The sequence below is a fragment of the Brachycentrus maculatus genome, unplaced genomic scaffold (assembly GCF_059751285.1).
Source record: "Brachycentrus maculatus isolate JH-2025_06_01 unplaced genomic scaffold, ASM5975128v1 h1tg000003l, whole genome shotgun sequence".
Taxonomy (NCBI): Eukaryota; Metazoa; Arthropoda; class Insecta; order Trichoptera; family Brachycentridae; genus Brachycentrus; species Brachycentrus maculatus.
In genome coordinates this window covers 1,487,436-1,509,272 of record NW_028280758.1, presented here as the reverse complement: position 1 = coordinate 1,509,272, position 21,837 = coordinate 1,487,436, and the positions used below count along the sequence as shown (strand labels likewise).

At 32.6% G+C, this 21,837-nt stretch overlaps 1 protein-coding gene across 1 annotated transcript; it reads right to left on the bottom strand.

Annotated features, from left to right (window-relative positions):
• Window positions 1-2,306: 2,306 nt before the first annotated feature.
• On the bottom strand, window positions 2,307-21,584 carry LOC148314000 (brefeldin A-inhibited guanine nucleotide-exchange protein 3). Its single transcript, XM_088265968.1, has 23 exons — window positions 21,272-21,584; window positions 21,061-21,194; window positions 20,101-20,220; window positions 19,312-19,486; window positions 18,475-18,604; window positions 17,861-18,040; window positions 17,681-17,776; window positions 16,096-16,326; window positions 15,063-15,290; window positions 14,928-14,983; window positions 13,660-13,964; window positions 12,513-12,680; window positions 11,317-11,500; window positions 10,502-10,622; window positions 9,338-9,533; window positions 8,646-8,787; window positions 8,161-8,404; window positions 7,440-7,533; window positions 7,195-7,362; window positions 6,138-6,341; window positions 5,530-5,703; window positions 2,779-5,445; window positions 2,307-2,637 (listed from the first exon to the last, which is right to left on the bottom strand). The coding sequence occupies exons 1-23, from the start codon at window positions 21,354-21,356 to the stop codon at window positions 2,440-2,442; spliced, it is 6,300 nt and encodes a 2,099-aa protein (XP_088122094.1). The 5' UTR covers window positions 21,357-21,584; the 3' UTR covers window positions 2,307-2,439.
• Between the last annotated feature and the right edge of the window lie 253 nt (window positions 21,585-21,837).

The following is a 21,837-nucleotide window of genomic DNA, read 5'->3' as shown; positions in this document are numbered from 1 at the left end:
GCAAGTGGAAGTCTGACGGCGCGAGGTCAGGCGAGTATGAGCAAATTAATAAAAAGATTAACAAGCTTTGGCCAAAATACATCATGACTTCAGAAAGTCAATAAAGTAATTTTTAGGTTAATTTATACTTTTTATGATACTCTGAATGACAAAATTCAAACTGAAATTATTTCACACAAGCTAGCTCTGAGCGCTATTAAATAAAACAGTTTATTTTGGTTAATAGCCATTTAATATTGATTTCACAAACATTAAGAACATTTAGCTAAACAAAATAAAAATTCACATAATAAAATATATTTTTGCTAAGCGTGATTATAATTTATATAAATATAACAATGGACGAAGGATGAATAGTTCAAACGTATTTACTATTGATATACGGCACTTAATATAAATGATGGCACTATATTGCACAGATAGTTTTCAATATAATATTTTTGGTAAGTTAGTTAGTTTTTAATATTGTGTATTTAAATTGATTAAAATAATTTGAGAGAAGTGTATATATATAGTGGTATTCTTTATAAAGTATATTTTCATCCGCCTTCGTAGTGTAATGGTTAGCACGCTCGACTACCGTTCTGGAGGTCCCGGGTTCGATTCCCAGGGGGGTCAAATAAATATAAGTGATTTTTTCACTCTAATATTTATTCCATATTACCCTGGACTTGTACCTGAAGCGGAGGGCTGATCACCTTTCCTTCGTGTGTTAACGATCAATACAACACTGCCTTTGTATGATGCAGTGCCCTATGCACCATTGGGGTGCGGATAAGGGTTTGAATTCTTTATAAAGTGGTATTCTTCTGTACTATGTATATATTTTCATACTAAGCTAATGTACTTGTGTTATGAAAATAAGAATTATGCAAGTTTTCATTTGTATAGAAGAATGTATGCTGCATCTTGAACTGTCAAAACATCTCAATTTGTTCTAAAAAACATAGATACGTATATGGTTAATAAGATTATGCTATATATAATATTAGATTATGCTGAACACTACTGATATAATTAAGTATTATTTGTTAACTTAAATCTATCAATTACAACCAATATGCATGTACTCATTTTGCATTAGCAAATTTGTACAGAATTATAATATATGTCAGTATGTTTGTCAATATTGACACATGACACGGTGTTCTTTTATTACTTAGCCATATTTATTTTTAAACAACATGTACAATAAACTATTAAACTTAAAGTATATATACTAATTTGATGTTTTTTTATATGTGAAATCTCTATTGTTTGTCGTAAAAACTACGTTTTGTAGTTTGGTGTGAGGACGCCTTGAAACTCAGCTTATTTTGAAATAGATAAACTCAGCACATCACAAAGTATCACTCTCGACTCTTTAGTAATTACTTTTGAATAACAAGCGGTACATGTTATGTAAATATACTTTTGCTTAGATCAGTTCTTAAGCTGAGGTCTAAGAACTAATCGCTCACTCCTTTCAAGAACGTCATAAATCAAAAAACTTGATTTTTCAGGAGAACGTTTTTAAAGATTATAAATATAATACAATTTATTTAAAATATATATCAAGCCACTTATTGAAGTTTTTGATGTACAACAGATCTTTTTAGGTAAAACCTTGAGGTTTTTTCTCCATTTGAAAAATATTTAATATATTTAAAAAAATAATTAAACAATACTTTTCTTCAAAATGCATAAACAACATTTTCTGCCCTGTAGCGGGTAAATATTAAGTTAAAAATATGCCTCTTTTGCTGGGATATAGTACATTTTCTGAGCATTCCGAAAACATGCACAACTGAAAATTGACGATTTTTGATTTATGACGTTCTTGAAAGGAGTGAGCGTGATGAGAAAAAAATTATGCGTGCTTCACAAATAATCTTTTCTGATTGGCATCATCAGGGAGCCACGTTGCAAACCTCTGATTTGGAATGATTTGTGAAATATAGCAAAAAATAACTAACTCCTGATTACGAATCAGCGGCTTAAAGATAGGTATAATACTCATTTATAAATATTACTACCATCATTCAAACGATAATTATTAATGTAAAAATTATAAAAATAATGCGATTGAAAAACTTACAATATTTTGATAACAATACCAGCTGGGCTCTCTACATAGCCAAAAGTGGAAGGAAGGAATAAGTAAAAAGGGAATAAACAAACTATGTGGTGGCCCAGAGAACACTGCAGTTAGATCCTGTCTTTTTGAGTGTTGACATTTTTAACCTTAACAGACACTAGAGGAATTGTTTTTTATTTGTTATTTAAGAAAGGTCATTATGAAATAAATAATTGTGCAGAGAATAAAAAAAAACCTATTTAGTAGTACCTACATATTATTCTTTATAAAAACCATAGACTAATTCGGTTTATATAGAATCTTCTTGAAATACAATTGGTCAAGTTGATCATGTTGTGTTGGGTTTAGTAAAATTAATGGCACTAGACAGTGTCAATTTTGTTTGAGAAAGCCTCAATTCTTTGTATCAACAAGGGATCAGTAGCGCATTTTAACAGTCTGGCATATCCATAGTCGAGCATCGGGGCTGTCAATTCAAATTGATCCATCGGGAATGACAAAACCAGTTCTAAATATGCCGCCAGTATGTTTGCCAGCGCAACACGTTTTGCTTCTGCATCCTAAAATTTAGATGGTAAAAATATATAGTTTACAATTTCTATCTGATTGACATACCAAAAAACATGCAAGTATTTGAGATGAGTGGTGAAGAAAATCTATATATATAGACGGGAATATAAAAAACAATATAAAAAACTTACCCTGGAGATACTATGTATCCTTTCTTGTTCGATTTCTGGTGGAACTGGTTGTGCCGGGAGTAAGGGCTCCCCGTGGATGTTATTGAGAGTACTGTTAGGAGTACTTTGTAATTTATTGACGGCATATTTCAAGTCCCTCTTAAAGCCACTATCATGGCTAGTAGTTTCATCCGACTGCTTAAGAGACATTTGATCACCATTCGATTTATAATATTCATTTGGTAAGCTCTTCTCAGACTCGCCGGCACTGCCGGGCCGTGTTGGTTCAAGTTCCGGTTGTTTACCTTCGATACAGTCACTGTCGTACTCCAAGCACACTGGCTGCTCTCGGAAGTCACTGAACGTGAACGGTTTTGGAACAAAGCTTTCAGAAGACTTATCCGTAACGGGGGTCACAGATTCAAAGGATGCTGTCTTACTATTCATAAAGCATCTGTTGGGTTTATCCGATTGATCGATATCCGATAAATCTTCGTTGTCTATCGAGTTGGAACTTACTTCGTGTATATTGTCGGATATTTCGCTGTTGGCTAGATCTGCCGCCACACAGTCTATTTCTATAGCGTTAATATAAAGGTCACACAGCATATCCCAAGAATTTTTTAAGTCAAAAGACCTGTTCAAAAACTTGTTTTCTAAATCATTTTGTGAAAAATGATCGCTGTCCAATAGATCTTGAAGCTTTTTGAGAGTCACTCGCTTTTTGGATAATCCTTGCAAGTGAAGTTGCGTGAGAGTTATCATCTTGATAATCCACGAGGCGGTGGTGTGTTTATAAAGATTAGCAGCACTGTCCAAGTTTGAAACTTTTTGAACTAAAAACTTTAACCCTGGCCTCAAATCAAAGTTGATAGCTCTCCTGTATGACATGTCCAGACATTTGAGTAAGACATCTACATTATTATAATTCAAAGCGTAGCGGTTATTAAGATTTAAACCATTGGATTTGAACGTATCCAGCAAAATGTGATTCAATGGCATGATATTAGTAATTTTTTGTAATAGTATAGTTGCGATAATCTGAATTAAAATTTGATGCGCTAGCAATCCAATCACGAGACTTTTGTGAGGTATCCGTATGGTCAGTAAATCAGGATTCGCGATCGATGCGGCATCTTGAGGATATAACAGAAATATGTAACTTCGATCATCTGTCAAAACGAGATTCTTAATAAGCAGCGATTGGTTGTGTTGTCTACTCAAATTTTGGGCACTCTTTGTATTGAGAGTGTGCTCTTTACTGTAGTCATATAGGAATACTTGCTGCGCCATAGAGTGTAATCTCACATTATCATTAATAGAGCTATCGCACCTAGCTGCTACCTTGACTATGGCCACATCTCCATAAAAACTATTGGAGTGCTCTTCAAAAGCCAAGGACAGTTGTTGAAGTGGCGCCAAGCTCGCATTGCAGGCTCTGTGTAAACTTGTGCAAGTAATTTCCCATTGCTGTTGCGTTAGCAGATACCCCGATGTCAGAATAATGTGCCGAATGCAAGACGCTCCTAGTCTCGCTATGATTTCATGAGGCTGTGACACGCATTCTACTAAAATTAGAAGCAGCTGTTTCAAAGAAAATGTAACAGATTTTATTTCCAATGTTTCATTTCGCTTTTCTAGTTCTTCTTCACTCGTATCCGGAGAACTTGCATTAAAATTACTGTATTTATTTGAAAGGTTGGAATCTTGATCTTCGTGCTGTAAATGATTTAAGTACTTGACAATCAAATCTGTCGCCATTCCGCAGCACTGTTTGAAGTTTGGGGCGAAGGAATCCCATTCTGTACCATTTTTGCTAGCTTGCCTGAGCCAGGTTTGCATCGACGGTAGTAACAAATGGTTTATGCAATGAAGACCAAAGGAAGGTCCAGGAATAACCATCATGTCTTGGAATATTTTGAATAATGTTTCTAACGCGGCCATTTGGAATTGGCGGGGACAAGAGATACAAGCCGACACTAATCCTTCTATGAGCAAGTGCCACACTTTGAGTATTCCACTCGGTCGATCAAACTTAACCAACGATGACATTGTGGATTTGGAACTCGGTAAAGCTGTCGATAAAATTCTATAAGATATAATGTTGCCATCTGTAATTTCAGACGTGTTGGAAAACTGCTTGACATGTAATGCAGTTTTTGGAAAGAGAGCGTCGACAACTTGTAACGGCATATCCGCATTTACTCTGTGAGCCGTATTGAATGTAGGACATTTGGGCATACTGTACATCATTCCCAAAATCTCAGCGCAGCTTTCAATGTAGTTTAAAGATTCTTTACAGATTTCTACTGTCAATTGACTTTGACAGCTGTCAAAAATTTTATCTTCATTCTTTAGCACAAATCGTTGTGATAAATTAAATACTGTTTTTGAATTGCTGTCAGGTGATTTCAGAGGACTATCCGAATCCTTTTGGGCATAATAAGGAGCAGCATCTATATTTGATCCTCTGATGTAACTGAGCAAACATAGAATGCAATCTACCGCTGCATTGGCAAAAACTAGAGTATTATCAGTATTCAAGAATACTCTGAATATCTCGAGAACAGCGGAGTATTGGTTATAGTTATGTGCGGCTCTCAGTGTACCAAACAATGGCCTCCACCCAGATCTTATTTCAGTTTGATTAGCTTCAACAAACTGGCATATACAAGATATTATTTGTTCCTGTAAAAATAAACATTTATGATTTTAATTCACATTTTGTTAATTTAGAACATACAGAGTACCCGATAAAAAATACTTGTTTACCTGAACATCACTGTCGCATAATTCCAAGCACAAAAGATTTTCAAATGGCTTAAGAAGAGCTTCATTAAAATGAAAGTGCGGGAGCTCTGTTTGTTCATTCAGAAGTAACGTTATAGCATCATGAAGACACTGAATAGCTTTCTTGGAAATCCGACGATCTTTGCTGCATGCAGCCTGAAATATAAAATAAAAAAGTATATATACGTGCATGTAATTTTATCAGAAAATTATTGGGGCTGTTCAGCAACTTGTCCATTAATGGGGTGTACAAACCTACATACTAACTACATTATGTATGTATCCATAAAATACAAATTGTTAAAAAAGAATCAGCCAGTCCAATCACAGCGCCAGGCTCGTAGGATGTCATGCTTATTCCTTTTTAGTTAGTTGTACCTTAGTCAAAATTTTACTAAAACACTTTGAAATATTGATTTAGATGACAAAACGATCATAAAAAGTAAAAGACCTTAAATCACCGTGTAATGAATAATAAATAAAATGCATAACCAGCACATGACAAGCGAAGGCATCCAAATTAAAATTTATAATAATTGAAGTTAAACAGCAATTTGAATACAGTCTCGTCTGAACGGTGTGAATTTTACCTTCATGTAATGCGGTCCTACGATGGTCCACACAGCCATGTGGTGCGCCAGGGGACGGGGGGCTCGCAGGCACTGCAGCGTGGCCTCTCCCACACGGGACAGCAGGCCTCCGCCCCCGCCAGCCGCGGCAGGGGCACTCCGACCCAGCACGCCTCTCCACCACCGCCCCCCGTGGTGCTCCGATTGAGAATTTTCTGTGCTCAACTGTCCATGGAAAAAGGTGCATCGTGATATACTATGTATTTCGTTCATTTCTATGTTACTTCCATTCGGAAGAAAGAAGAAAAATAGAGAAAAGATTAAAGTAACATCTAAATGTTAGTAATTTCTCACTCTTATCTTTATTTAATATTACCCTGGATTGGTACCTGAAGCAAAGGATTGATCATCTTGCCTTCATGTAAGTAATGATTAAGAGACTACTACTATGCAGTGCTCTACGCACCATTGGGTGTGGATAAGGATTAGAAGAACATACCAGTGCCTTCTATATATGCAACACCACTTAGCAAGATGGTTTGGTAACAAGTCATTTGTAATATTTTTATGACAAAATTCAATGAATAGACTCTAGTTCTGTCTTTGATTTATAATTTAGATTACTTGAATGAAATTCTTTATATGATATTTCATAAATTATACATGTTGTTATGATTTAAGTTTTAAAAAATTATAAATTCCTTACTTGTTATTTGTTGAAAATCAACTTTCTAACAAACATTTGTGAATTTGTAATAGGTATGGACATGTGGAGCGAATGGATAGCGAGAGAATGACTAAGAAAATATATGTGGCGAATGTGAGAGGGAAAACAGAACGTGGACGACCGAAAAAGACTTGGCACGATCAGATCAATCAGAACCTAAAATCTGGCGGTGTCAAAAGTCTGCGTAATCGGAGGGCATGTATGACTAGATATATGGATGTGAAGGAGGCGAGGAGTGTATGTCAGGACAGAAGAGTGTGGCATTCCATCCTCTCTGCCTACCCCTGCGGGGAAACGGCGTGATGATAGTAGTAGTAGTATAAAAAAAGGAAAAATAAAATTTATTTTAACCTGTCTTTCGGATGCTAAGCACAACTGCTGTAGGAATCCACAGAGTGCCGGCAGATTCAATTTACTCGCGGCATCACCAAACAATGAGTCAACTTGTTGCGATAAAGCACAACACACTTTAGCTGCATCCGTTCCACATATGAAACCGGGAGTGTTACTTCTGTTTGTCTGAAAAATGCATTAATTTTAATTCATACATACTTATTAGATTTTAAATATAAGTATGTATGGTATTAAAAACATACCTCCTTATTTAATTTCTGGATTATAGATGCCACAGACATCTTATTACTTGCCACACTGTCAATATTAGATTGTAGGAAACTATATATGTCAACACTGAAATATAATAAATATTAAAATATGATTATTAAAAATACATAAAATCATTATTCAAATAAAAAATTTCAGATTATTATAAATTACAGATTTCATTTCAAAATGTTAAGGTGTTTCTTTAACATTTTGAAATGAAATCTGCAATATCTTTATTGTGTTTAATTTGCGATTATAATTTTAGTTACTGAGGGGGATGTTAATTAAACTATTTAATAAATAATGAAAACTGGCCATTTTATATGAAATAGGATGCATGGAATCAGCTGGGAATTCCCATTCTATTTCAAAATTCTTCACCTTTGCTTTCCATTTTTTCTTTATTCTCAAACTCCACCCCTGACTCACCTCCCTCTCCATAACTTACCCCCCTCCTTATTTATAGAACAGATAATTATTCATGCTTTAGTTTATATGTATTTAGAACTGAACATGGAAGCATAGCTTTCGAAACTAGTCTTTATAATAAAATAAATACAAGTCAAGTGGTAAAAAACAAGTGTTTTTCTTTTACAATACTATTTGATATTAAAAATACATGAAATATTTACTCCCAAATTTTAGACCCACTTTTAAAGCAGAAAACTGACATTTAAAATAAGGACAGATAAATGCAAATGTGCAAATTACCATGTCTCATCATCCTGCCCCTGATTGAAGTTGAAGCTCTGGTGTAATTTGTCACTGAGGAAATTGCCGTGAGTGTTGTGAGTGAAGGATACAGTTTTATTCCGGCCCGTCTGAAGAGTGATTAGCGGAGTGGTCGTGTTGCACTGCTGCCCGAAGAGGGTGTGCTCTAACCGAGATACATACTGGCACGCTGTGAATATGTGACGCCAGCAGTCTATCGAACGCGACCCCAATTCAAGACCGCCTGAAATCAACATAGTAAGAAAGAATCTTGTATATGACATATTTACTATAAGTTGTTGATTATCACGTCTGAATATATTCAAAGCAGTCCCACTGAAGACTCAAGGTTCATGATTTTTAAAACCCTTTTCAGTTTGAGAATCACAGTATTTAATGGATTTATTGTAGCAATCAGCTACATTAATTATTTAACTAAGATATGAACCTATCTACCAAAAATTAAATACCATACAAGTAATTACCAGATATTAAGACATCTAGGGATAGGGCGTGTGAGGAGACAATCTTAGTGGAAGGAGGTTCGGAGCAAGCAGAGTCCGATAGCAAGGCTAGAAGGCTGCTGCATCGATTCTGTAGACTCAGGATATTGCTTATCCGGGCAGCCTAAAATCAGTTTGATAAAAGGTGTGTAAAAATAACATAGTAATAAATTGGCTATTTTCTTTCCTACACCATTTAATTGGTGAAATTTATATTTTATTTATGAAACCTTCATTGACACATTGTTGTCGGGCGGATCTGCGCGCCAATTAGTGTCAGGAGCAGAAAAATTGCCATTTAACTACCTCCAATGAGCTTCAATATTTATTATACTGTTGACAATCTGATTACGTGGCATACCTGACCCTGCATAGTGTAGAGTGTTTCCATTGAAAATTATCACTTGAATCATTAGTTGTGATGTGGTATTTGGTGCCTACATTCAAACCAGTATATATACGTGTTCCTCAAACAATCAAAAGGACAATTCAGAAAAAAAATGTATTTATACTTGTCCCGTTTCCTAGGGGGACAAGTATTTTTTTAAGCTTAATTGTGTGTAGGAACACACAATTAAGATGTGTCCTGACAACATTGTGTTAAGCCTGAAACTTGTGTTAAAGATAAAAGTGTCTTACTTTTAAGTACTTGCTACTAAGAAAAGTAAAATTACCTTGTGCAAACCCTCCAGTGCTAAGGAAACCAATTCATCTCTAACTTTGTCCTTTTTCAAGATGAATCTAGATTTCCGTGGCAGTAGTTTGTGCAGTTTCACTCGGGTGGACAGTTTAGTGACAGTATCGGAGTACCTGCCTACTAGCGGAGCACTCAGCAGAGTTACCATAGAATCCCACATACATGTAAGAACCCTAAAATAAAACAATACAATGATGTTTATTCATTTAATTATTATTTATTAAACTACGCATATAAGTTTCTTCTTCTAACCCTTATCTGCGCCCCATGGAGCATAAGGCTCTGGATAATTTCAAGCGGTATTATCTTGATCCTCAATTACATAAAGGCAAGGAGATTAATTCCTGCGCTTCAGGTAACAGTTCAGGATGAAATGAAATTAATGAGGTCTATTACCAGATTGGTGAAATCAATTTGAAATTGATTTCACCAATTCAGATTGGTTCACCAATCAAGACTCCACCAGTGGAGTCTTGAATTTTGTACCTTATGTGGTATAGTTTAATTTAACTTTTAATTTTTACTCCAAATTTTAATTTTTTTATTTCATTACTTTTAATTGTTATTACCCTTTTTTAACAACCAAATTTCAATTCTTTAAATATGTATTTAACCTGCACCGTTATTGTTTCTGTAAGCTTGTTGTGTTCTCATCTAATTGATGAAAAACACTAAAATAATTTGTATTGCACTGTATTTCATTTATTGTAATAAGTTTTTCATTGTTTGTGAACCATAAAAAAATTAACATAAAATAATATATCTTCTTTTTCTTTAGTGATGTCTTGTCAGGTCCCCCTGAGGTCGACTATTACTTGAGAGCAATTAACCTTGTCCTGAGCAGTTCTAAACAGTGCCTTGACGGTTCTGATCCCTGTCCAATTTCATACATTCTGGAGCCAGGAGATATTTTGTCCACCCTCGTCGACTTTCTATTTCGTATTTCATGATTAGGTTAAAAAAATAAATATAAGAGTAAAAAATTACTAATATTTATTTTTAACCCCCTAAGAATCGAACCTGGGACCTCGAGGTAGCACAATGCAATAACCTAGTGGTTTACATTATAGAGGTGGAGACTTTTTATAGAAAGCTAATGGGGATGAAATAATAAGCATATTTGTATGACGTATATAAATACCTTCGAGCCAATTTCAATGCTGCAGTTTTCTCAGCAGATCCAACATTTCCACTCGGCGTTGAGACCTCTTTCAGCCTCTGCCAATCACACATTACCTGACTTGTTCCCAGACCCCCAAAATCTGGAACGGATTGTTCATTCTAATTAATTAAATATGAATAGTATTTGAAGCACTAAATTTGTGATTCTCTATTTTAAAACATACAATATAACTTCGTTTTAAAATCACTATACATATTTTTAAAACTTAAAAAAATTATAATGTCAAATGGTTTTGAAGCAAATATCTTCTTCCACAAGACTTATCAATTAGTTTTTAAAGTTTATTTGCGTATTAATGATTATTTAGGAATCTAAAAGATTAACATAACCATAGATACAAATATAAAAATAAAAATGTTTTTTAAACTAGTTACATATTAGATTTCAGTTTTGTATTGACATTTCTTAGTGGGACTGTATTTCATATAGTAAAACAACAACTATATAGTTTTTTTCTACTTTTTTTTTACCAGTGAGGAGGGTTTCATTGTTGCGGACATAGCCGACCAGTCTGATGATGATATCGATAGTGACGAAACCCGGTCACAGATCAAATAAAATGTTTTCATTTTGCATTAAAATCTTGTTGTACCATAAAGTTATTGCCAAATGAATAAATAATATGGCCATTGATACTAATATTTTTTAAGTATTGATCAAATATTGATCAGCTTTGTATAAATTTAAAAATAATGTATACATATCTATAAATATTATTTTTGTTTGTATGATATCCAATATAAACTACTGACATCATATGTAAAATTACTGACCAATGAGAAGGTTGACCAGAGCATTGTGTTCTTGCACCAATGGTTGGTATCCACTGATTTCTAATATGGAAGTGGTGAGGACCTGCTGGTACACTTCACACAACCAAGTGGAAGACAGATAAACCAACACACCACTTCCGTGAACTTCTTCAACAAACTCATCTTCAGATAAAGGCACCGATGTCTAGAATAAATCATTTATAATTTAGGTTATAATATAGACTATATTATCAGTTTGTAACATTTCAGGAATAAAATGTAAAAATCAACTATACAATAATGGACTTATGGTGAAAAAGAAAGAAATTGCTGTTTTTATTTTTAATTTTCACTAGGCCAATTTTTATTTTTATTTTAAGGTGTTGGGTTAGTGCCGTTATGCTTTTAAGTTGGATCATATGATGTCACGAAGGGCATAAATGGATTATAATTTGAGTTACATATATTTTGATATATGTAATAGGGGAATGCAGGGAATGCTGCATTGTGGGACTAGTTATCCACATAGTTCAGAAGTTTTGCAATATTGGACATGTCGCTCACTCCTTTCAACAATGTCATATTTCAAAAATCTTCAATTTTCAGTTGTGCATGTTTTTGGAATGCCCAGAAAATGTACTACATGCCATCAAAAGCGGCATATTTTTAACTTAATATTTACCCGCTACAGGGCAGAAAGTGTTGTTTTTGCATTTTGAAAAAAAGGTATTGTTTAATTATTTTTTTAAATTCAATAAATATTTTTCAAATGGAGAAAAAACATTCAGGTTTTACCTAAAAAGATCTGTTGCACAGTAAAAAGTTCAATAAGTGGCTTGATATTTATTTTTAATGCATTTTATTATATTATAAAACTTTAAAAATGATTTCCTGAAAAATCAAGTATGTTGATATATGTTGTTGTTGAAAGGAGTGAGCGATGTATGCTAAAATCAGTACGAATTTACATTTTATTTTGTTGCACAATTGAAGTTTTACCATATAACAAAATGTTTTTACTATAGCCAAGAATATATTCATTTTTAAATTAAATATTTCCCTAACTCTTCTTTTTTCTTTCTTTTCCTCATTTACAATTCAGAAAAAGTTGATGTTTCATCTATACCCATTCTTTATTAAACTATTGAAATATAAAATTTTCTTGGGTCTTTTCACTTTCCGTTCAAAAATAAAGAAAATGCAATCAATGTACGTACAGTGTTTCCCTTATAGTATCCTGAGTAAATGAGTTTAAGGTTGAGTAGTAGTGTAGAGTAAGTAGCTAGGTATATTCCATCAGCATTCATTATTGTTGATGTGGAGGGGGATCGAGCCGCATTGAACTGGCAACACTTAGAAGCAAAATCTTGCATTGATTCATCCACCTGTAAACATTAAGTATATTTTAAAATAAGAACATTTTGGATATTCAAGACTGCCATCTGAGAAAGTCTTAACCAGTTTAATATTAGGTATATATATTGTTATCTCTTTCTTTATCCCTATATCTTTTCTCTAATATAAGTAATACAGATAACAGAAACAAACTAAAGACTGATTGGAGTAAGAAATGAAAAGGGAAAAGAGAGTTATAAGGATAAAATGTGTTGTCTAGAATATCATTATTCTTGTTACACCATTGACGATGATAAAACGTGTGAATATAAAATGTGTCACTTGATGCAGCCAAATGAAGAAAAAAAAGAGAAGTAATAGAACAAAAATGGAACCAAAATGATGAGGAAACTTTTTCACTATTTGATGTATTGCCATATGTTAATAAAATATATTTATGAATATCAAGTGTTTTTCTTTTTTTTTATGTACTCAAATAGGTCCACGTGTAATTTTTACCCTACAATATTAATTATCAAACTTATTTCGTAATTAAAATAGTAATGAAAATACCATGCGTTGATAATATATCAGTATGTGTGAATATATATCTACAATTTTTTTATCTCAACTTTGAACCTCCGAAACGAAGACTCTCCGATCCATAACCGGAAACACATTGCGAGACCGAGTAAGAAATACCGACATTCGAAGCATGTGTAAGACGGAGGATATTGTGAGGTGGGGACGACAACGAAGGCAATACTGGAAGGAACATATAAACAGAATGTCAGAAGACAGACTTCCACGTATCGCCCTCCAAGGCAACCCTGAAGGACGCAGACCTCCGAAAAGATGGAAAGACAGCTGGGAGTCGACATCCCAAGAGCGACATGCGGAGGCACAAACAGATCCCTAGGATCTACATAAAGAAGAAGAAGATTTTTTTTTATGTATGTCTACAACTTTTGTCAAAGTGGATTGAGTTATATTATCTCATAATATAAAATAAAAACATTGTAAACTTACCTCTACACATGTCCTAAAGGAAAGCAATTTTGGAACCATCACATTCTGTAACGTCTTAACAAACTGCTTGGCATTTTGTCTCTCAACATCTACATTGTAGTCTGTTATATTGCAACGCCCCAAATTCAGAGTGGAAGGAACCGATTTCATGAAGTTTGTATCATTTTCCTTATTGTTAGAAGATAGATTTTCCAAGCTGTCTCTCCGGTAAGTGGGATGTTGTCGGTTAGGAAGGAACACGCTGTCTGCATCAGAGTCCATCTCTCCTTCAGATGCGGAACCATTCTCTTCCGGACCCGATGTATCTAAAATCATATTTATGCATTGAATAAATATTGCCAACAAATTAGTAAAAATGGTTTTATTAATAGTCTATATCCATCCCATTCAAACGAAAATCGCATAAAAAAACAACAGCTTTGGTGCCCTTTGGAAGCAAAAATTAAATATTGCAGTGTAAAAATAGCAAGCGGAGCCAATAATTATCACTTTTAATATGCCAACCTCCATAACACAGTAATTAAAATAAATATTTGAAAAATATTATAGTTGATAGTATAAATAGTATAAAATATTATAGTTAACCATAATATTTTTAGAGTGACAGCTTGTCAAACTAAATTCAGTGGTGGCTACCTTAGCATTTTGGATACATACGATCATCTTTTGTTTTTATTTGTAATATTGCACTGATGCATGTTTAAAAATAATTTTTATTTACTAACAAAAAGTAAGCAGATATAAATTCATTTACTTTTACATTAATTTATATTAAAACACCTAAAATTGCCTGTGTCCACTTTATAAAAATATTAATAAAGCCCACAAATATGCAAATATATATATTTATATATATATATATATATATATATATATATATATATATATATATATATATATATATATATATATAATATAATAAAACCCTTATCCGCACCCCAATGATGCATAGGGCACTTCTTCATATAAACGCAGTGTCATCTTGATCGTTTACACATGAAGGAAAGGTGATTAGCTCTCCGCTTCAGGTACCAGTCCAGGGTAATAATATTGAATAAATATTACAGTGAAAAAATCACTTATATTTATTTTACCCCCCTTGGGAATCGAACCCGGGACCTTCAGAACGGTAGCCGAGCGTGCTAACCATTACACTACGGAGGCGGACATACAATAAATGACAAAAAAAATATTAACTTTATGTTAAAGTCCTGTAAAATTTTGCAGTATGTAGCTTATATTACAATAAAATAAATATTATACAATACCTGATGAATCTGTTCCGTCATTTTCCAGTTTACATTGCATTTCAGCAACCAAGTCCCTACAATAAAAAAGACTTATCAGTATCAACAATTAGAATTTGTAAACGGTAAATTATTTTCAACATAAACATATGTTACCTGTACGGACTTGGTAACCTCGCTAAACTTTGGTATGTGAGAGGTCCTCTGTAATCAGCTTCTTCTAACTTTAGCCATTTGTTGTTAATCTCCGTGGCATTTGGTGGAAGATATTTCCCCTCACACAGGTCTTCTAGAGCACCTAACAGGCTGACTATGCACTCCAAGCTGACGAGAAGCACGTGGGAATTATTGCTCACTGCACACTCTTCGATGGCATCCATTATTCTGCAAGTATTTTTATAAAATAATTTTTTAAAACCCTTATCCGCACCCAATGGTGCATAGGGCACTGCGTCATATAAACGCAGTGTTATCTTGATCGTTTACACATGAAGGAAAGGTGATCAGCCCTCCGCTTCAGGTACCAGTCCAGGGTAATATTAAATAAATATTACAGTGAATAAATCACTTATATTCATTTTACCCCCCTTGGGAATCGAACCCGAGACCTCCAGAACGGTAGCCGAGCGTGCTGACCATTACACTACGGAGGTGGACAAAAATTTTTTTTAAAAGCCATTTAAATTAAAAATCTTAAAAGTTTTAACTTTTCAAGTTTCAAAATAGATTCAATGTGTTTTTTTCTTCCCTAATATAGTTTTTCTAGTGCAGTGTGACATAACTTTATGATAAATTGAAAACATTGTGAAGCAAATAGCTATCACAAATTTATCAACAGATGGGATCTGTCAAGTTTCAACTAAGATACAAATAAGATTTTTATAATAAACATATAACAGTATATATTTTTTTAATATGCACCGTAGTAAAATATTTTAAATTGATCATCTTCCGTAAAAAAAGTTGTTTCAGTATGCGCAACCTTTTCTAGAAATGTAAACCTCTATTACATTATCACCGTCATTTTTAAATTCACTATCATTTTAAGATATATAAACAGAATATGCTATAAATCCTTGTATATAACAGGCAGGGAGGATTTTTAAGGCAACTAATAAATATTTTTTAAAAGGCCCTGTATTTTTGAATTGTGGACCAAAGTTTGCAAGAATTTGTTTTTAATACTCACAGTCTGACCAGTGCCATGTCGTCGCTGTGCTGATCGGAAACATTATTGGATTGCCTTAGTATGAGAAGGTAGCAGAGTTTTTTGGGGTCTCCTAGTATGTCCTTGGTGCTTGCGAGTGCCTCGGCCCTGTGAGAGACGGGCGGGTACAGCAGCATCCGGTGGTAGAGAGCCTCCAGTACCGGCCTCATCGACCCAACACACCCCACTAACCTGAGTAACTGCCCAGCGATACTGCAGAAACATCATGGTAATAATGAGATATTATATGTGCAATATAACTAACCTCTCATTTGACTCAAATAAATTATTACACTCAGTTACAAACAAAGGTCAAGTAAAAAAAAATTAGAAATACATATAAATGTAAATTCTGATAAAATGTTAAATTAATATTATGCTTTTTTAAAATACGTCACCATTTTTATCTATGTCTCCTTTTATAAAAAGTCCCGTTCCCCCTCTATTGATTACCCTATCAAGCTCTATATAAACCTGAATATTTTTTTTGCTCATTAGTATTTGCTTGTACCATTCACCCGTCAATGAAAGCAACTGTAGCTTACGAAACTAGTCTTTAAAAATAAATATAATACTCAAGTGGCAAAAAACAAGTGTTTTCATTTACAATTATATGTGCACACTGGGTACTCACAGTTGGCTCTATATTTCAGTGTTAATAGTCAACTGTATTGACTGACTAAAACAGTATACAGTCAGCAGTATACTGCCTGATTCCCCTACTATTTACGGTGCCTGCAAACTATTATCATATACTTAATTTTGGTGATTTTGTATTAATTGTATCTATAATTACTCGATGCGTGATTATTTATTCAAAATGTTTTTAGCAAATGATTATTTAATGAATTAGTAAGAAGCAATATTGAAGAAGCTTTCAATTAAATAAGACAATCTTATGAGAACGATCTGTTTTATATGGTCAAAGATGGCAGAAAAATATTATGAACACATACATATTTATTTTGTATTTTAATAGAATTATTAACTAATCTATAGTTGACTGGTAGTCGCGAAGTAAACTTTTTAAGTGGTATTACACAGAGTGCACAATGAATGAAAAGGAGTGTTAAAATACATATTTGTTTATTATGTACTGTATTTATTTTCTTTGTCATTTATCTTTTTAATTTAATTCACGTTTAATACTTTTTCATAGTGTTTTTTTACATGTTAAACGGTGTTGGTTTTGTGGACAAATATAAAAAATAGTAGGGGATGTTGATATTGTAAGTCTTTTATGTAAAATAGAAGTACCTACACAATTGCCAGCTGTACACGTATCGCAAAATAAATTAAATAAAAATTCCATTTTCAAATATTAGTATATTTGAAAATGGATTTTTTTTCAATTGTCATTACCATAAATAAATAAAGAAGTAAACAGGTACTTTTGATTCAATTATATATCCTTCTGGAAGTTACATTATTTAAAATCTCACTTTTTTCCATAGTAATATTATGATTTTAACGAATTTTTATTTTTATTTAAGATTGTTAAATGAATTAACACAATTTATTTGTACAGAGTATAAATAAATACACATATTTTAAAGATTCAACTAACCTGTAAACAGTTTTTGCTTGTTGGCTGTTAAAACTGGGTGCACTAGCAAGAGATCCAGAGCCTCTTCCTGAATCATCAACGCCATGACCTTCATCCCTAAAATAAAATATGTCATTATGGCCTTTCCAAACAATGAATACATATTGATGAAACCATTGTTTAAAACTTAAAAATTCTTACCTAGATTTGATGTTTTTATCGACACGAGGTGTACCAAGGAATGATATGAGAGCCGGACAAAATTTCTGCCAGAGGAAATTGGTGAAATGCGTGTTACTGTTTACTATTTCCGGTAAACTTGTCACTAATGTTAGAAGGCATTCAAGGTAAAATATGGCTGTCACATTTGATTTGGTTGTCCTAAAAAAAGAAAGTTGATTATAACAGAACAGTAAAATAATGTACAAAAAATAAATTATGCTTTACTTTACTAACATAAATAAACTATATTTTACAGTGAAAGTTTGTTTTTTTCAAAATAGGTACCTAAATGTTTGAATTTCGAATAAGCAAATCAATTTGAATATGTACCAATATTTTCCCACTTACTTTTTTTATATAATGCATAGATAATTCGTTTTTTTTGTCAACACATATTTCGTAATTTTACTTCGATATTGGGGAGATATTATTTTTAATCTGTCATAAATTAAAAAAAATCGCAAGTGAGTGGATTTTTAAATATTTTTCACACTATGGCAAAATTTGAATTACAGTTGTTGAAATACAATTACGTATTGAAAATACTTAAGCCAGATGTAATAATTTATTCATTCAATTACAAACATACTCACATTTGAGTTTCACATAGCCTGCTACATAAATACTGCATAACCGGAATAATTTCACTAAAACAAGCCACCGCAGAAACTTTACTTTTTACAAGAGAAGATCCTTCATTCAATAGTTCTTGGCATTCTTCATCTGCAAAGTATGTTTATAAATCATTATCATATCAGTAGTTTTTATTTAAATAATATTTAATAAAGAATTATGGGGGTGTAATGGTTTCTATTAAATTATTATGTAGGTATTTATAATAAACAAAAAGCTTATCTGATTTTCATGTACAAACTTAAATATTTTTTAATGTTCTAAAATAAAAATGAGTAGAACTGTTGAATTTATATTGATTATAAGATCTTGATAAAGTTATTTATATTATTAAATGCATAAATTTACTTTGTAAACAACCTACTAATAAGACTGTTTTACAGTTTAGTGGGTTTTAATTTTTAAATAATATTATGTAAATTAGGAATTTATTGTTTATATTTTTTAAAACAAAGTGAACACTCATCACTAAATGCATAAAATAATACTACTGGGTCATAATTAAAAACCTTTGTATTTTATTTTGAATCATTATGAGCATATTAAAGTAATTTTATACAACTAGTATTAGCACTAGTTGTTTATTTTAACTAGGAAAGTGTTTAAGCTGAGGGTTGATCACCTTTCCTTCGTGTGTTTCAGCGATCAAAATAACACTGCGTTTATATGATGCAGTGCCCTATGCACCATTGGGGTGCGGATAAGGGTTTGAAGAAGTGTTAAAGATGTAAACTTATTAAAATTGTTATAAGAATATTGTGGAACTTGTTTAATTTAAAACTATTTTTAATATTCACCTAATGACAAGCAGAAAGCACGTATAGTCATGGCTGCGGCAGCGCGGGCAGGAGCTGCAACGGGGGCTGCCACAGCCGCCTCGGCACAGCGCCCCGCCAGCCACAGCACCAACCGCCCATTCAGGGCGCCCCCACTCCGCAACCCGAGGGCCAAAAGCACCCGGAGGATGTGTACCTAACCGCACAATTAGACTGTTAAACGAAGTGCATTTCTATTTTAAAATAAACACGAAAGAAGTTCACATCACTATTTTGTAAAATTGAGTATATTATCAAATGAAATTATTATCAAACAAATTTAAAATCAAACAAGAATATGTTCTTACTAAAGTGAGTATGTATATTGATAAGTATCAGTATATGCATAAAAATATCAGAAATAAATATGTAACACTCCTTATCATTCATCGTTTCTCTTTGTAAATATAAAACCAATTAAAAACACTACATCATGACTACCAGTTTCGGGGAATAACCATTCCATCATCAGGTCAAATGTAGACTACATTTTCGAGTCTACATTTGACCTAATGATGGAATTATTTTGAAACTGGTAGTCATGATGTAATGTTTTTAAGTGGTATTACACAAAGTAAACAATGAATGATAAAGAGAGTGTTATATTACCATATAACAAAGTTAATAATGCTTTTAATACACAAAATATAAATATGTAATACCAATATACTCATTTAAAGCCTTTAAAATTTTTTAAATATTTAATTCAAAATGAGATTTGAGTTAGTAATGTTTTTATAAAGGTTACACATTTTTTATTATTATACTTACTTGAGTTTCTTGCGGATGGCATGCCATTGATGAAGTGGCACAAAGTAGCTGAGATGGTAGCCATAGTGAATCATCTTCTGGTTCATTTCCCCTGTGGAATCTATCATCTCTTAGGATTTTCTAAAAAGGGTTTCAACAATATATATTGATTCTTAGAAAGGTATATACAGTCAGTGATGGTTTACTAGGGTACTGGTTCAAATCTGAGAACTGATTTAAAGTTTCTACTCTGACAGTTGTAGTTCATATTAATGCATGTTTATGTTCAATGAAATATATTGATCAAACATGTTTAAAGGAACATTCGACCAATATTTGGACAGCCTTGTATCTTCAGATATGTTTGTTACTAACTTTGGCATAAAATATTTACATTATTTTTGTGAATCTAGTGATTTTACCTCTAGTTGTATGTTGGCTAACTAAATATGAACATAATAAATATGTATAAAGTAAAATAAATATAAACATAAAAAAATAAATAAATAAATATGAATATAAATAAATCAGGGGTAAAATAAATATGAACGGACAGTACACAAACAAGTTTATTCATTAGAAACTAAAGTAAAAAAAATTAGTAGTAATTTTCTCATGAATTTATTATGACGATGTTCAGTATTGAAGTTATAAACATAAATTAACTCCAATCCATTAAAGATGTATTCCTGAATTTAAGGAAAAATAAATATATACATATTTTGGTCATATTCATTGAAAGTAAAGTACTCTAAAAATTTTATTTTGAGTACTACTAAGAAAACATATGGCATCAAATTGTGTTTGCATTACTATCCTTCATTCGAGTAAAGATGAAATTAAATTGTATAAATTTTACATAAAATAAGTAGAGAATAACATTTATGTAAAAATGTACTTCTTAACACCTTAATTACATAAAAGTATTGTATTTTTTTAAAGCTTTAGAAAAATAAATTTTGCTAAAAAAATAACGCTCACATGAAATCCGTTTAACGCCAGGGATACTAATTTGGGCCTCTTGGTTTCCAAAGCTATTTGTAATGGTAAAAAACACACTCTCCTGAGTTCGTAGGAAGGATCTCTGGTAGAACCTTGCTGTGTACACAGCAAATCTGCAATGTTTTTATGTTGTCACTATACAAAACCTGACATGGTAAATAAAATGACAATTACCAAAAATATAATTTACCATAAGCCTGCTGACATGCTTTGCGCAAATGAGTTCCCTTGGGTCCATTTGATTCTTTAATAATGTCCAAAAGTAATTCTTCCATTTCAACAAGATTTTCCTCCAAGAATATATGGTCCCTAAACTTATCAACCTTTTGACCTAAAATAGGTCATTTCAACGAGACACAAATACATAGCTCACAGACACAGATGTTGAATCACATTTTTATGGAAAAGTTCACATTTAAAACAGAATGTCAAAGGTTCCATATGTTTATTTGACTCACAATTCTTCACAAACAGAAATGTCATATGTTACCTGTAGATTCTGTACTGAGCATGCTCAGAAGCAGCCAATAGTGCGATTTGTAAGAAAATCAATACTTCCTACTTCCTTTGTATGTATTGTGTGGGATTTGGTTTGAAAGGATTAGTCAATTTATTTTGAATATTATATAAGTACCTACTTTTAAAAAGAAATGGGAAATTTAGGATCAAATAAATGTAAATAAATAAAATACACATTATTTCATTCTTTTATATTAAACACAAAAAATAGTTTTTTTACACACAAAAAAAATACAT

Bases quoted from the DNA above. Each gene is read 5' to 3' on its own strand.
- LOC148314000 (XM_088265968.1), bottom strand. From the start codon at position 21,356: ATGGAAGAATTACTTTTGGACATTATTAAAGAATCAAATGGACCCAAG. The intron at 19,487-20,100 runs GTAAGTATAATA...TTGTGCGGTTAG, and splicing joins GCCATCCGCAAGAAACTCAA to GTACACATCCTCCGGGTGCT. The intron at 8,405-8,645 runs GTAATTACTTGT...TGTTGATTTCAG, and splicing joins CCTAGATGTCTTAATATCTG to GCGGTCTTGAATTGGGGTCG.